Below are 14,481 nucleotides of genomic sequence, written 5' to 3' on the forward strand. Positions count from 1 at the left end.
ATGGAGAGAGAAGATAATGAAAAAAAGAACAGGGAAATAAACAAAAAGAGAAAAAGAAAAAGAAGAAAACCCTATTTGAGAAATAATACAAAAAAGGAACAACCCTTTAATCAAATAAAAGAAACAATAGATGAATACACCACAAACAAAAGAACAAAAAGTAGTCAAAGAACTTACAGCAGAAGAAATAGAAAAGAAAAAAAGAAGAGAAGAAATGAAAAAAGCAAAAAATGCAGCAAAAAATGAAAAATTTAAGAAGAAACAAGAAGCACAACAACAACAAAAGAATAATTTAGGAAAAACAAAGAAAGAAAATAAAAAACAAATAAAAGAAAAAGAAGAAATTAAATTTAATAAAACAAATAAAGGAGAAAAGAAAAAAGTTATTGAACCAATGCCAAATACATATAGTCCTAAATATGTTGAAGAAGGATGGTATGAATGGTGGGAAAAAGAAGGATTTTTTAAACCAGAATATTCAAGTAAAAGTGGAAAAAAATTTGTTATGGTTATTCCACCACCTAATGTTACAGGAAAATTACATTTAGGACATGCATTAACAAATTCTATTCAAGATACAATAGTTAGATATCATAGAATGAAAGGAGATGAAACATTATGGGTTCCAGGAGTAGATCATGCAGGAATTGCTACACAAGTAGTTGTAGAAAAAAAATTAATGAGAGAACAAGGAGTTACAAGACATGATATTGGAAGAGAAAAATTTTTAGAAGAAGTTTGGAAATGGAAAGAAGAATATGGAAAAGGAATTTGTAATCAATTAAGAAGATTAGGAAGTTCATTAGATTGGAGTAGAGAAGTATTTACAATGGATGAAAAAAGAGGAGAAGCAGTTAAAGAAGCATTTTGTAGATTTTATGAAAAAGGATTATTATATAGAGAACAAAAATTAGTTAATTGGTGTTGTACACTTAAAACAGCTATTTCAGATATAGAAGTAGAATATATAGATGTTTGTAAACCAACAGAAATAAATGTTCCAGGATATGAAAAACCTATTATATTTGGAAATTTACATGAATTTGCATATCCATTAGTTAATCCAAAAACAGGAAAAGATGAAGGAGAAATTTTAATTGATACAACAAGAATTGAAACAATGTTAGGAGATGTTTGTGTTTGTATTCATTCAAAAGATGAAAGATATAAAAAATATCATGGATGGTCAGTTAGACATCCATTTAATGGAAAAATATTACCAATTATTGAAGATGATGAATTAGTAGATATGGAATTTGGTACAGGATGTGTTAAAGTAACACCAGCACATGATCCAAATGATTATAATGTTGCAATTAGACATAAATTAAAAATTATTAATATTTTAAATGATGATGGAACTATGAATCAAGAATGTGGAGAATTTGAAGGAATGAAAAGATTTGAATGTAGAGAAGTAATAATAGAAAAATTAAAAGAAAAAGGATTATATAAAGGAGTTAAAGCATCAGCAATGAGAGTACCAATTTGTTCAAGAAGTCATGATATTATTGAACCAAGAATTAAACCACAATGGTGGGTAAATTGTAAAGATATGGCAAAAAGAGCAGTAGAAGCAGTAAGAAAAGGAGAATTAAAAATATATCCAAGTGAAATGGAAAATGTATGGTATAGATGGTTAGAAAATATTCATGATTGGTGTATTTCAAGACAATTATGGTGGGGACATAGAATTCCAGCATATTTAATAAAAAATAAAAAAGAAAAAGAAACAAATGAATTTGATATGAAAAATTGGGTTGTTGCAAGAAGTGAAGAAGAAGCAAAAAAGAAAGCAGCAGAAATAAAAGGAGTAAATATTGAAGATATTGAATTAAAACAAGATCCAGATGTATTAGATACATGGTTTTCATCAGGATTATTCCCATTTAGTGTTATGGGATGGCCAGAAAAAACAAAAGATTTAGAAAAATATTTCCCAGGAGAATTATTAGAAACAGGAAATGATATTATATTCTTTTGGGTAGCAAGAATGGTTATGATGTCATTAGAACTTATGAATTGTTTACCATTTAAAGAAGTATTATTCCATTCTATTGTAAGAGATGCACAAGGAAGAAAAATGTCAAAATCATTAGGAAATATTATTGATCCAATTGATGTTATAGAAGGAATTTCATTACAAGGATTAAATGAAAAATTATATACATATAATTTACCAGAAAAAGAATGTATTCTTGCAACAGAAGGACAAAAAAAAGATTTTCCTAATGGAATTGAAGAATGTGGAACAGATGCAATGAGATTTGCATTATTAGCATATATGACACAAGGACATGATATTAATCTTGATATTAATAGAGTTGTTGGATATAGAAATTTCTGTAATAAATTATGGAATGCATTTAAATTTTCAAGTATGAATTTTAGAAAAGATTTTAAACCACAAGAAAAATTTGAAATTAAAAAAACAAATAGTAGACTTGATCAATGGATTTTACATAGATTAAATGTTATGATTACATTAGTTCATCAATGGTTTAAAAATTATGAATTTGGAAATGCTACACAAGCTATATATTCATTTTGGTTATATGATTTTTGTGATGTTTATTTAGAAGCATCAAAAGTTATATTTAAAGGACCTGATAATGAAAGAAGAAGAGCTTCAGAAGATGTTTTATATAATGTCATTGAAATTGGATTAAGAGTTCTTCATCCATTTATGCCATTTATTACAGAAGAACTTTGGCAAAGATTACCAAGAAGAAATAATAATGAAATATCAATTATGGTATCAAGTTATCCTGAACCAATTAATGAATTTAATAATCCATCTTTAGATGAAGAAATTAAATATATTTATACTATTATTAAAGGAATAAGATCACTTAATGGAATTTATTCACAAGCTATTATTTCATCTAAACAAAAACCAAAGTGTACTATTGTCACTCAAAGAGATTTGGAAGGTTATGAAATTATCATTAGTAGTTTAGCTGGTATTGGTGATGTAAACATTGTCAAGGATGGAATTTACAAAGGATCCCCAATGCATGTCATCGATAATTCTACAAGATTATACTCTCATTTGGAAGGAATCATTGACTATAAACAAGAAGCACAACGATTAGCTGCAAAGAAACAACAAATGGAAAAATCCTTAAAAGATCTTGACTTAAAAATTAATGATGTTCATTTCGTTAAAACACCTGAAGACGTTAAGAAAACAATTTTAGAAAAGAAACAATCATTAATTGAAGAAATCAATTTAATCAATCAAGCACAAAATGAATGCTTGGAAATGCTTCATTAATTAATTTGATTTGATTCTTTAAAATCATTTTTTATTATTTAAGACTTTTTTACTTTCATCTCATAAGTTTCTTATTTCATTGTTATTGCTTATATATTATACTATTGCAATGAATTGAATGGTTTATTCAAGAAACTAATGGATTGTTTATAAGAATTATGTTCATAATTTTTAAACTTGTTACAATTATTTCTTTAAAACAATATTTTTAGTTTTAAAACTGAAAAAAGAAGAAAATGGTACAATTATTTTTTTTATTCTTCTAATAGGTGTTGAAGAATAATATCGTTCAAAACATATGAACAACTACAACCCTTTCTAAACTAAAGAATTTCCAATTTGTACCAACCAAGTCTAAATCGGATATACCTTCATATTCTTCAGACAATGTACAACAAACATTTCTTCTGAGATTTATCTTAGAAACACCAAAACAACCGAAGTTAACATTACCAATTTGATATAAACAATCGTTATTACTAAATAATTTAATTCCACCCTCTTTTCCAGATTTAATGAACCATCTTTTTGGACAATTTTTATTTTCTTTTTTTAAAGAGAAGATAAAATGTTGGTCATCATCTACATCTTCATCTAATAGCCCTATATTCTCTTTCATAAAAGCACCGAAAACATTTCCTTTTTTATCAAAGTTAATGAAGAAACAATTTTCTTTAAACATAACTTTTTCATTGAATTGCATATTATCATTTTCTGCATCATCATTATCAGAATCAAATAAAATTTCACAATTTAATAATCCAGACCATTCTTGTAATATTTCCATTTGTGTTCCTAAATCTATCAATTGTTCATCTTCATTAAATGCTTCTCTTCTCATTTCTTGTTGCATTTTGGCTTCTGCTTCTTTTTTTAATTTGACTCTTTCTTCTTCTTCTTTTTGTTTTTTTAATTCCTCTTTTTTCTTACGTTCTTCTTCTTCTTTTTGTTTTCGTTTTTCCTCTTCTTCTTCTGTTTTCTTTTGTTTTTCTAATTCTTCAAGTTCTTTCTTTGTTAATTTTGATTCTCTTTTTGTAGCCTTTTTCTTTTCTTCTTCCTCTTTTAATAACTTCTTACGTTCTTCTTCGTCTTTCTTTGTTTGGGACTTTCTTAATTTTTTATCTTCCTTCTTTTCTTCTTTTTCATATTCGATTAACTTCTTTGAACTTGTTCTTGAAATTTTTTTTTCATGTTCTCTTGGACTTTGAGGGATTGAAAGAGAGCTACGTTTTAAATTATCAATTTGGTTTTGTAAATTAGCTATTTCATCTTCTAAAACTTTTTTAGTATTAGAAATTTCTGTTCTAACATGTGAATCAACACTTTTATTTCCAAGAGTAATTACAGGAGAAGTAGGTCTTAAGAATCCCGTTTGTCTTGGAGTAGTAAGGCTATTATTTTTATCTATTTTTAATTCTAAACAATCTAATCTTCTTTTGATATCAGTTATTTCAGGACTTTCATTATCACATAATAAATCACATAATACAGAGACATCACTCTCATCTTTTGCATCTTGAATTTCATCTTCTTTAATCTGATAAAATTCCATTAATAAACTCTTGTCTTCTATTTCAACTGTATGTTTTGAAAGAAATCCACAAACCTCATTTTTGTTTTTAATTCCAAGGGTTTTTAGTAAAGTAATAATAGTAAAACTTTTCATTATAACTACAATTCTTTCAAGAATATTTCGTGTTATAGGCTCAGTAACTTCACTAATCAATTTATCAAGTTGTTCAATTGTATTATTATTAAAGAACATATGATTTAGTATAAAATTTATAGTTCTTTTTATTGAAATTCCATACATAATTTTATTTTCCTACTTGGCTCAAAAATATGCCTATCTATTTTCCACTTACTTTTTTCTATAATTTTCAACTTTTTTTGCAAAGATAAATATATTAGATATTTCCAGTCTTTAATACAGAAATTATTTCTTTATCTATTTATTTTTCTCTTTTTCTTATAATTATTAGAATTTTCAATAGATTTTTTGGATTTGTTTCGATGAAAGAAAATTTCTTTCAAATTAAAAAAAAGAAACAAAAAATTAAATAAATTATTCAAAAACAAAACTATTACTTTTTTTTAATATTTTTTATCTGTCTGGTTGTTTCATCATAAATACTTTAACAGAATCTGTTGATATAACTCCATCAAGATTATGTGGTGTAATAAAAATGTATTGCCTTTTATTAGATGATTGTGTTGATTCCATTAATGCTTGAATAGCTACTTTTCTTGCTACAGAATCCATATAAACATCAAACTCATCCATTGCTCTAAAAGGACAATCAACAACATTCCACAGTGATAACAATAAACAAACTGTAGAAAAACTTCTTTCTCCACCAGACAACGTTTTAACATCTCTTCCTTTTTGGTTAGTTTCCATAGATACTTCAACATCGAGAATTTTTTTAGAATGATCTAATCGAATTTTACCACTACACCCTGGTTTTTTTTTTAATAATAAATTAAAATAATCCATTGTTTTTATTGAAGTAATTTTAAGTAATTGCCCATATTTATTTTTTCTTTTTTTAAGTTCTTTTTCAAGAGTGTCACAAAGTTGTTGTATTTGTTTTAATTGTGTTTCAATATCTTCTAAATGACCTTTTTTCCTTATATATTCTTTTTCTATTAAATCATAATCTATTTGTTCACTATTCATTTCTTGTTCTTTTTTTTCACATTTTTCTTTTTCTTGTTGAATAACTTTAATATCACGTAAAGTGTCAATGAATTTATATTCATCTGCTTCATTTTTTACTTTTTCAATGAAGATTTTTTCATTTAATAATTGTTCATTTTTTTGTTCTAATAAAGATTTAAGTTGTTTTGTTTTGATTTCTATATTACTTTGTTCAATTTTTAATTCATCTCTTTGGCTCATGAGTTTATATTGATTTGTTTTAATATCATTAATTTCTTTTTCTTTATTTTTAAATTGTTTTATATAACTATTAAAGTGTTCAGTAATATTTTCATTTTGACTTTCTAATTCTCTTCTTCTTTCATTCTTTTCTTCTATTTCTTTTGTAATAGTGTAAATATTTTCTTGTAATTTAATACAATTATTCTCTAATTCTTCAATATTTTCTGGTTCTTTAATAATAATATTTTCAGCATCTCTTTTTTTACTTTGGGCCATTCTTGTTTCACGTTCTGCTTCTCTAATTTTTCTTCTAACTTCACCAATAGATTTATTTACTTCATTCTTTTCTCTTTCAACAGTATTTCTAAGTTCTTCTTTTCCATTTAAGTCTAAAGAAACTTGATGTGTTTGTTTTAGTAAGTCATTTAATAATATATCAATGTTTTTACCCCCATAAATAGTTCTTGTAGGAATTTTATATGGAAAATAAGCCTCTGTTCTTCCAGACCGTTGTAAATAACTTCCATTTTGTAAATAAACAATTTTTGGATAGTTTTCTAATACAAATAATTTTTTTCCTTGGGTTCTATCAATTGCTATAGCAATAGTATCTATATTGGTATGATCAACAAGTATATTAAATATAATGTTCTTTTCAATTTCTAATTGTTCAATTAGTGTTGGATAATTTCTTTGATTTACTAAATATCTTTTATCCCCAAATTTAATTGAATATACATAAATTTGTACATCAAATTCACATCTTTTACCAATATCTCTTAACTTTTTTTTATCATTTTCACTTCTAACAATAAAAGATGCTAAATTACTTCTTTTAATAGCATTTTCTGTTGCATGATTCCATTTATTATCTTTTAATCTAATAAACTCTCCAATAGGTCCAAAGACCTCATACTCAAAAGTTGTTTGTTGAATCATTTTAACAAACTGGGGCATATTTTTATGATATTTTGTTAATGCATCTTTTTGTTCATCTTTTAATTTTATTTTTTCTATATTAAATTCTTCCAATTTTCTTCTTAATTGTTTAACATCATCATCATATCCTCCAAATATTCTTCCTTTTTCTTCAAGTTTTTCTTGTAATGGCTTTATTTCAATTTTAAGATTTTCTTCTCTATTAAGACATTTTTTAATTTCATTCTCTGCACTTTTAATTTTATCTGCTTTATCTTGTTTAGCTAATTCATTATCTCTTGCGTCATGACTCTTTGATTCTTCTAATGTATCTCTTAATAATTGTAAACGACGTTGACTTATTTTTAAGCGATCTTTAGCATCATTTATTTCCGTTTTACATTCTTCTAATTCTTTTCTTTTAATTTTATTTAATTCATTTTGTTCTTTCTTTTGAATTTCAAGTTGTTTGATTTCATTTTCAAGACATTTAATTTCTTTTTGTCCTTGTTGTATTTGTTCTTCAACCATTTCAATTTTTTGTTCAATAAAACTATGACTCAATTCATTAATTTTCTCTTCTAATGAACTACACTCATGTTCTAATTGTTTAACTTTGTTTATTTCGTCACGTACAATAGCCCACTTTTCTTCACATTCTAATTCTTCAATTCTTTTTTTTAATTGTTGAATCCCTTGAGCGTCTTTTAATTTATCTTCAAGTAATTCAACTGTTCTTTTCATTTCAGGTATAACCAACTTTTTTGCTTCTTCTGTTTGTTTTGCTTTCTTCCTTAATTCTTCAGCTTGTTTATAACTTTCTTTAATAATGTCTAATTGTGTTGCTTGAAGAAAAAAATTGTATTTATCTTCTCCTCTAGTTGCAGTAAGAAATGACTTAGAAGTTTCTTGCATAAGAAGAATACATGGGTTGTCTATTGGTATATTAAAATAGTCTAATACTTCTGTAACATCTGAAGCTTTCTTACCTATAGTAATAGGTTTTTCTCCCATAAATAATACAGATACTTTATATGTATTTCCACCTTCTTTAGTAATTTTTCTTTCAATAATAACTGTGTCTCCATATTTGTCATGATTTAATGAATTTTCTCCTCTATTTCTTAAATAAACTATAATTTTACAATAACTCTCTCCAGTTTTTATAACATCAGAAGCTCGTTTTCCTCTATTGGTAAATTGTGCTTTTGCACCAAAACAAATAGCAAGAGCTACTAAAATGGCTGATTTACCACTACCATTTTCTCCTACAATAAAATTGACTTGTGGAGACAATTCTAAAATAAGATGTTTATGGCACATGAAATTTTCTAACTCAATCCTTTCAATAGTACCAGGAATTTCAACACTCATTTTAAATGAAGTTCAATCATTCTGAAAACACACAAAAAATAAGAAAAACAAATTTATAAAGGGTTCAATTAAAAAAATATTTTTTTTTAAAGATAAAACATTTTTCAAATAAAACCATATTTTATTTATATTTTGTGTTATTTTCTAAGTAAATTCTGAGTTATGAGAAATTTCAAATGTTTCCAAAAATTTTGTTTATTTTATTGAATTTTTTTATAAATAAAAAGAGTTATATTAGAATTATTAAATATTTTAAAAATTAACTTAGTATTTATCATTGAACTCAAAAAGAAATATCAATGACAATAGATTTTTCTTTTTTAGTCAAAAATTCTTTTATTTTGAAAGTATTGGTATTTAAACTCAAAAAAGAACAAATAAACCAGTAATGTTTGCTTTTATTTGTTTGCTTGCTATTGCAAATGCTATTGATTTCAATACATGGGCTGCTAATAACAATAAACACTTCACTGCAGTTGAAGCACTTAGAAGAAGAGCTATCTTCAATATGAATGCTAGATTTGTTGCTGAATTTAATAAAAAAGGTTCATTCAAATTATCTGTTGATGGTCCATTTGCTGCTATGACTAATGAAGAATATAGAACTCTTCTTAAATCAAAAAGAACTGTTGAAGAAAATGGAAAAGTTACATATTTAAATATTCAAGCACCAGAATCAGTAGACTGGAGAGCTCAAGGAAAAGTAACTCCAATTAGAGATCAAGCCCAATGTGGATCATGTTATACATTCGGTTCACTTGCAGCACTTGAAGGAAGATTATTAATTGAAAAAGGTGGTAATGCTAATACACTTGATCTTTCAGAAGAACACATGGTTCAATGTACTAGAGATAATGGAAACAATGGATGTAATGGAGGACTTGGATCAAATGTTTATGATTACATTATAGAAAATGGAGTTGCTAAAGAAAGTGATTATCCATATACTGGAACTGATTCTACTTGTAAGACTAATGTTAAGGCATTTGCTAAAATCACTGGATACAATAAAGTTCCAAGAAACAACGAAGCTGAACTTAAGGCAGCACTTTCACAAGGTCTTGTTGATGTTTCAATTGATGCATCATCTGCTAAATTCCAATTATACAAAAGTGGTGCATACAGTGATACTAAATGTAAGAACAACTTCTTTGCTTTGAATCACGAAGTCTGTGCTGTTGGATATGGTGTTGTTGATGGAAAAGAATGTTGGATTGTCAGAAACTCATGGGGAACTGGATGGGGAGACAAAGGATACATCAATATGGTTATTGAAGGAAATACTTGTGGTGTTGCTACTGATCCACTTTACCCAACTGGTGTTCAATATCTTTGAGTAATTCACATTTAGGCACTTACTTTTTAAAATTCTCATTTTATTAATAAAACAAATATAATTTAAATAACTTATATTGATACAACATGAATATAAGAAAGAAATATATCATTACCTATCTGAAAACAAGAACAAATAATAATAAAATAAACGAATTAATTATAAAGAATAAAATTTATCTAAATCTGACAAGAAATAATTTAATAAGAATAAAAATTTTGAAGAAATTATAATAATAACTTCATTAATGTATTATATAATAGAATAGTTTACAATAATTATTTATAATTATAATAACTAAATTGATTAGGTTCTTTAATATTAAAGAAGACGTTTATTAAAATAATTATAAAAAGGATTAGTCGATGTGATACAAATAACAATATAATTAATATTTTTTTTGAATTTTTGTTATTTTGTTATAGTAAAAAAAATAACAAAAAAGGTATTGAGTTTTATTGTACAATTAGTTTATTTAGGATTAATTCCTTTCTTCATTTTTCTCTCTAAATATCTTTTCTTTGCTTCACTTATTTGGTCTGAAGTTGCCTTCTTTACTTCCATCCTTTTAACATTTATGTGAGCTGTTTCTCTAACTGGAGTAACTTTTAGTTGTTTCTCCTTTTGTAATTTATCATTTAACTTTTCTCCAATTAGTTTTTTAAGGTCACTTGGTGTTTGTTTAAGGAATTTGTTATTTACCATTAGTCCATCTATTCTATTAACCCATCTAAGAAAGATAGCTGTAGTAAATGATAATGAAATATAAAATACATACTCAGCATCTTGAGTATCACAGCAACAACTTGTTGGATGAATATAACCTAATATTTGAGTATTTTTAATATTGTATTGACCAATACTTGTTCTTTTAGCTGTGTTCTTCCAATACCCCTCATAAAAACATTCAATGATTTGTTTAGTGTTAAACTTTTTTAAAAGTTCATTTACTTCATCTTCTTCACTTTTTTGTTTTACTTCTATTTTACTGTCATCTCGATATCGTTTAGTAGTCAACGAGTATGAGATTTTTTCTTTTTCTGAAAAAGGGCTGTGAGATGAAGAATGGTAGTGTCTGTGATGAGAATGTCTAGAATGTGATCGAGATCTTTTTATTTCTTTTGGTGGCTCTAACGTAATGTCTCTAAGTGCGTCTATTGTTGATGTTTTATTATATCCAAAACATTCTTCTGCCATTTGGATGAGTTGTGCACTGACTTGTTCTGAAGCCTTCATCATCTGAGGATTGATACCAATAGAATGTAACCATTTATCATTTCGTTTTTTGTTTAATTGATAAGTAATAAAGAGAGAAATAAGATCATCATGTGAGTATGTCTTCATTTGAAATGATTTTGTAAAAAGATTCTCTTGGTTTAACATTGCCAATAATGGTGAAATAATTTCTAATGAACGACCTAAATAACTATAATACAAAACAACAGCTGCTCTAGGAGGTAAAGGGATTTTACTTATCATTACTCCTAATTGAGTAATATGTCCATTTTCATCAATGGCTTTAATACAATATAATTCTTTTAGTGCATCAACTACAGAATAAATTGGAGGGTCTTCTAAAAAGAATGTTTCATCTAGACTAATATTTAAGTATTTTAATTTTAAGACAACCCCCTCAAGATTTACTCTTGTTATTTCTGGTGTAGTTTCATTTTTCATATTATTGAATGTTTCCTCAGAATATAAACGTACACATATCCCATTTGATGTTCTTCCTGCTCTTCCTGCTCGTTGTATAGCTTCCGCACGTGAAATTATTTCAAGGCTTAATCCTTCTGCTCCACTTGAAGATCTTAATACTTTAGCAAGTCCTTGATCAATTACATATTTTATTCCTGGCACAGTAATAGATGTTTCAGCAATATTTGTTGAAATAACAATTTTTCTTGCATACTCTGGTGTTTTAAAGAATACTCGCTTTTGTTTATAAAGAGGTAATGCTGAATATAATGGTAATATAATTAAATCATAATTTGCAATTATTTCTGTAGCTTTTTCAGCTAAAAGTGAACAGCATTTCTCTATCTCTTCAGACCCTGGAAGAAATACTAAAACATCACCTTTTTCTTGTTTACAGTGAATAGAAATAATACAGTCTACTACCTGGTTTAAAGTAGAAGATGGTTTTCCTTCTCCCCATTTTATTTCTACATTATATGGCCTTCCAATAACATTAACCTTACCAACTGAACACCCAACTTTTTTGTAATACTCTTCGAGTTGATTTGTATTTATTGTTGCTGAAGAAATGATAATCTTTATATCTTTTCTTTGAGTAATTAGTCTAGAAGAATAAGCAATGAGAAAATCAGTATTAATACTTCTTTCATGTGCTTCATCAATAATAAGAACATCATATTTCTTTAAATTGAAGTCATTTGATATTTCTGTTAATAGAATCCCATCAGTCACATAATATAATTTTGTTTCTTTAGATGTATGATTGTCAAATCGAACTTTATACCCAACTTCTTTCCCTAATTCACACCTTCTTAATGTTGCTACCCTCTCTGCAACACTTTCTGCTCCTATTCTTCGTGGGTTTGTTGTAATAATAGAGGGATGAATACAAGGAATAGAGTTGTCATATAATAATTGACTCATCATAGTAGTTTTTCCGCAACCAGTGTCTCCTAATAATATAGTTATTTGGTTATTTTTAACACATCTAATAATTTGGTCTTTATATTTCATTATTGGTAGGTCATTTTCCTCTCCTTTACTCATTTATTTCATCGTTTCAGAGTTCTTTTTGATTCTTCTGTTTTTTTAAAATCTTAAAAAAAAAAAAAGAAGAAGAAAAATATAAAAAAAAACATTTAATAACTTCATCAAAATTGTAATGCTTCAATCTTTTAATTATTTTAAATTCATGATTAAAAACCAATCAAATATTTAAACAAATTAATGAACTGATATTTGTCAAAAGATATTTAAATGAAGAATAGAAGAGTAAAATTAGAGCCTGTTTATCTTACTACTGTATTATTATATTGTAATAGTGAAGCTGTTCTTTTAAATTACAGAAAAGTGTCATCTAATTGTATTGAGTCAATAAAAATGGTAAGAAAGAATCCATTATTAAAACATCTTCGATTAAATTTTTTATTAGAATATTTTCCAAACATTGAAACCATTGAATCATCAATTGATGAAATAAATAAAATACCATCTAAGAAATTAGAATCTATTTCCTGGTATGACCTTACTGTTAAACCAGAAGATTATATAAACAAATCAATAAGACCAAAAGTAAAAAAGATTAGACTTCATTCTTGTTCTAATAATTACATTAGAGAATTATGTAATGTAGAACAAGTTATTGTTGAAGTACTAAATCCACATATTAGACTTATCAATATCCCATTAGAACATCTTAAACAAGTAATAATAAAACGTAAATTTATTAGTTATGATGAACAAGAAAAGAAAATGTCTTATGAAACAATTATTAGAAATGTTCTTTCTCTTCATAAACTTAATAGAAATATTAAAATAATATTAGTCGATTTTGAAAATCCTATTTCTTTAAAGAATAAAGAGAATATTCAATTGTTCCAATTCTCAGAAATTGAATCTTTTAAAAAAGATTTAGAAATAATACAGGAAGAACGAATATTGGAAACTCAAATACTAACTCAACAATCTCTTAATAATTTTCTTCTTCTTGGATTAACTAATATTTCAATTTCAGTTATTCAAAATATTACTCAAGTTATTAATATATCAAATTTACAACATTTAATTTCATTTACTTTTTCAGCTAGTATTAGTATTCCAACTATCTTTAGATTATCAAAAAATATTCAAAAACTTATTATTAATATGCCTGATGCTACAAAATATAAAATAGCTAATGGTCAAATCTTAAATCAATTAAAAGTACTTACTTTAACTGGTGGACTAGTATTTTTTGAATTAAATGCTCCAATTGAAACAGTTTTTGAAACAATTTTTAATGATGGAGAAGAACAAATAATGGAACGACACATAGAACAAGTTCTACAAATTGAAGATATTAACATTCGTTCAACTGCAAAAGATGTTCATCTTGTTCTTCCACGTATTCAATGCCAAATACTTTCATTAATTGGTGATTTTATTATTGACCAAATACTACTTGAATATGCTGATAATTTTGCTGTAATAGCATTGGACATTCCACGTATTAAAGATGTTATTTGTTCTTGTAATAGTATGAATGAAGCCAAAAACTTTTTCCGTTATCAATTAGTAGGTGTTGATGTTTTTCGTTTTAGATGTATTGTAGAAACACCTTCAAAAAGATTTGGAATAAAATTTGTTAAAGACAAAACAGTAGAATTTGAATTACCTGAACCAATTCCTAGTCACACAAAGAAACCACATCAAAAACTCGTATATAGTAAAGAATTATTTCAAGACCAAAATGAATGGATCGATTTAAATTCTTCTGAACCTGAGATATTAGGTTCTATTGAAAAACAATATTTACTTCCTACAGAAGAAGATTCAAATTATTTCCTTTTAGAATGATTTAATTATATAAATTTATCTCCTTTTTTAAAATTTTTAAAATATTCATTAAAATAAAATCAATAATAATTAAAAAATACTTTTAAATTATAATATAACATCAAAGATAATTAATTAAAACAAAAAATATAAGATATGGCTCTGTTGATTAATTAATTA

The 14,481-nt window shown here is 26.1% G+C and overlaps 7 protein-coding genes across 7 annotated transcripts in view, besides 20 other annotated features; 3 read left to right on the forward strand and 4 right to left on the reverse strand.

Moving 5' to 3' along the window:
* Window positions 1–4: 4 nt before the first annotated feature.
* Window positions 5–69: a microsatellite.
* A 61-nt stretch (window positions 70–130) lies between these two features.
* On the forward strand, window positions 131–3,277 carry EDI_171550 (valyl-tRNA synthetase, putative; the record flags this gene model as incomplete). Its single annotated transcript, XM_001736530.1, has 1 exon — window positions 131–3,277. The coding sequence occupies one exon, from the start codon at window positions 131–133 to the stop codon at window positions 3,275–3,277; it is 3,147 nt and encodes a 1,048-aa protein (XP_001736582.1).
* Window positions 192–380: a microsatellite.
* Window positions 1,323–1,351: a sequence feature (AT_rich).
* Window positions 1,702–1,723: a sequence feature (AT_rich).
* Window positions 2,811–2,839: a sequence feature (AT_rich).
* A 289-nt stretch (window positions 3,278–3,566) lies between the features above and the next one.
* Window positions 3,567–5,042, reverse strand: EDI_171560 (uncharacterized protein; the record flags this gene model as incomplete). Its single annotated transcript, XM_001736531.1, has 1 exon — window positions 3,567–5,042. The coding sequence occupies one exon, from the start codon at window positions 5,040–5,042 to the stop codon at window positions 3,567–3,569; it is 1,476 nt and encodes a 491-aa protein (XP_001736583.1).
* Window positions 4,164–4,277: a microsatellite.
* Window positions 4,281–4,420: a microsatellite.
* Window positions 5,043–5,309: 267 nt separating the features above from the next.
* Window positions 5,310–5,385: a sequence feature (AT_rich).
* On the reverse strand, window positions 5,382–8,453 carry EDI_171570 (structural maintenance of chromosomes protein, putative; the record flags this gene model as incomplete). Its single annotated transcript, XM_001736532.1, has 1 exon — window positions 5,382–8,453. The coding sequence occupies one exon, from the start codon at window positions 8,451–8,453 to the stop codon at window positions 5,382–5,384; it is 3,072 nt and encodes a 1,023-aa protein (XP_001736584.1).
* Window positions 5,742–5,770: a sequence feature (AT_rich).
* Window positions 6,197–6,254: a sequence feature (AT_rich).
* Window positions 7,158–7,186: a sequence feature (AT_rich).
* Window positions 7,462–7,581: a microsatellite.
* A 66-nt stretch (window positions 8,454–8,519) lies between the features above and the next one.
* Window positions 8,520–8,587: a sequence feature (AT_rich).
* Window positions 8,588–8,637: 50 nt separating this feature from the next.
* Window positions 8,638–8,716: a sequence feature (AT_rich).
* A 125-nt stretch (window positions 8,717–8,841) lies between these two features.
* EDI_171580 (cysteine proteinase 3 precursor) lies at window positions 8,842–9,789 on the forward strand (the record flags this gene model as incomplete). Its single annotated transcript, XM_001736533.1, has 1 exon — window positions 8,842–9,789. One exon carries the CDS (start codon window positions 8,842–8,844, stop codon window positions 9,787–9,789), a length of 948 nt encoding a protein of 315 aa, XP_001736585.1.
* Window positions 9,790–9,826: 37 nt separating this feature from the next.
* Window positions 9,827–9,867: a sequence feature (AT_rich).
* Window positions 9,868–9,922: 55 nt separating this feature from the next.
* Window positions 9,923–10,086: a sequence feature (AT_rich).
* A 36-nt stretch (window positions 10,087–10,122) lies between these two features.
* Window positions 10,123–10,144: a sequence feature (AT_rich).
* Window positions 10,145–10,170: 26 nt separating this feature from the next.
* Window positions 10,171–10,226: a sequence feature (AT_rich).
* A 34-nt stretch (window positions 10,227–10,260) lies between these two features.
* Window positions 10,261–12,534, reverse strand: EDI_171590 (ATP-dependent RNA helicase, putative; the record flags this gene model as incomplete). The annotated part of the gene is made up of 1 exon (XM_001736534.1): window positions 10,261–12,534. The coding sequence occupies one exon, from the start codon at window positions 12,532–12,534 to the stop codon at window positions 10,261–10,263; it is 2,274 nt and encodes a 757-aa protein (XP_001736586.1).
* A 52-nt stretch (window positions 12,535–12,586) lies between these two features.
* Window positions 12,587–12,623: a microsatellite.
* Window positions 12,624–12,744: 121 nt separating this feature from the next.
* On the forward strand, window positions 12,745–14,322 carry EDI_171600 (uncharacterized protein; the record flags this gene model as incomplete). The annotated part of the gene is made up of 1 exon (XM_001736535.1): window positions 12,745–14,322. One exon carries the CDS (start codon window positions 12,745–12,747, stop codon window positions 14,320–14,322), a length of 1,578 nt encoding a protein of 525 aa, XP_001736587.1.
* Window positions 14,322–14,454: a sequence feature (AT_rich).
* Window positions 14,455–14,474: 20 nt separating this feature from the next.
* Window positions 14,475–14,481, reverse strand: part of EDI_171610 (uncharacterized protein) — a gene marked incomplete at both ends in the record, with an annotated part of 1,341 nt that continues 1,334 nt past the window's right edge. The window contains one exon of the mRNA XM_001733292.1: window positions 14,475–14,481. This exon is cut by the window's right edge and continues 1,334 nt beyond it. Within this exon, the coding sequence (XP_001733344.1) occupies window positions 14,475–14,481 (7 nt within the window).

This window comes from Entamoeba dispar, genomic scaffold (genome assembly GCF_000209125.1).
Source record: "Entamoeba dispar SAW760 scf_1105229459957 genomic scaffold, whole genome shotgun sequence".
In the NCBI taxonomy this organism is placed as follows: domain Eukaryota; phylum Evosea; order Mastigamoebida; family Endamoebidae; genus Entamoeba; species Entamoeba dispar.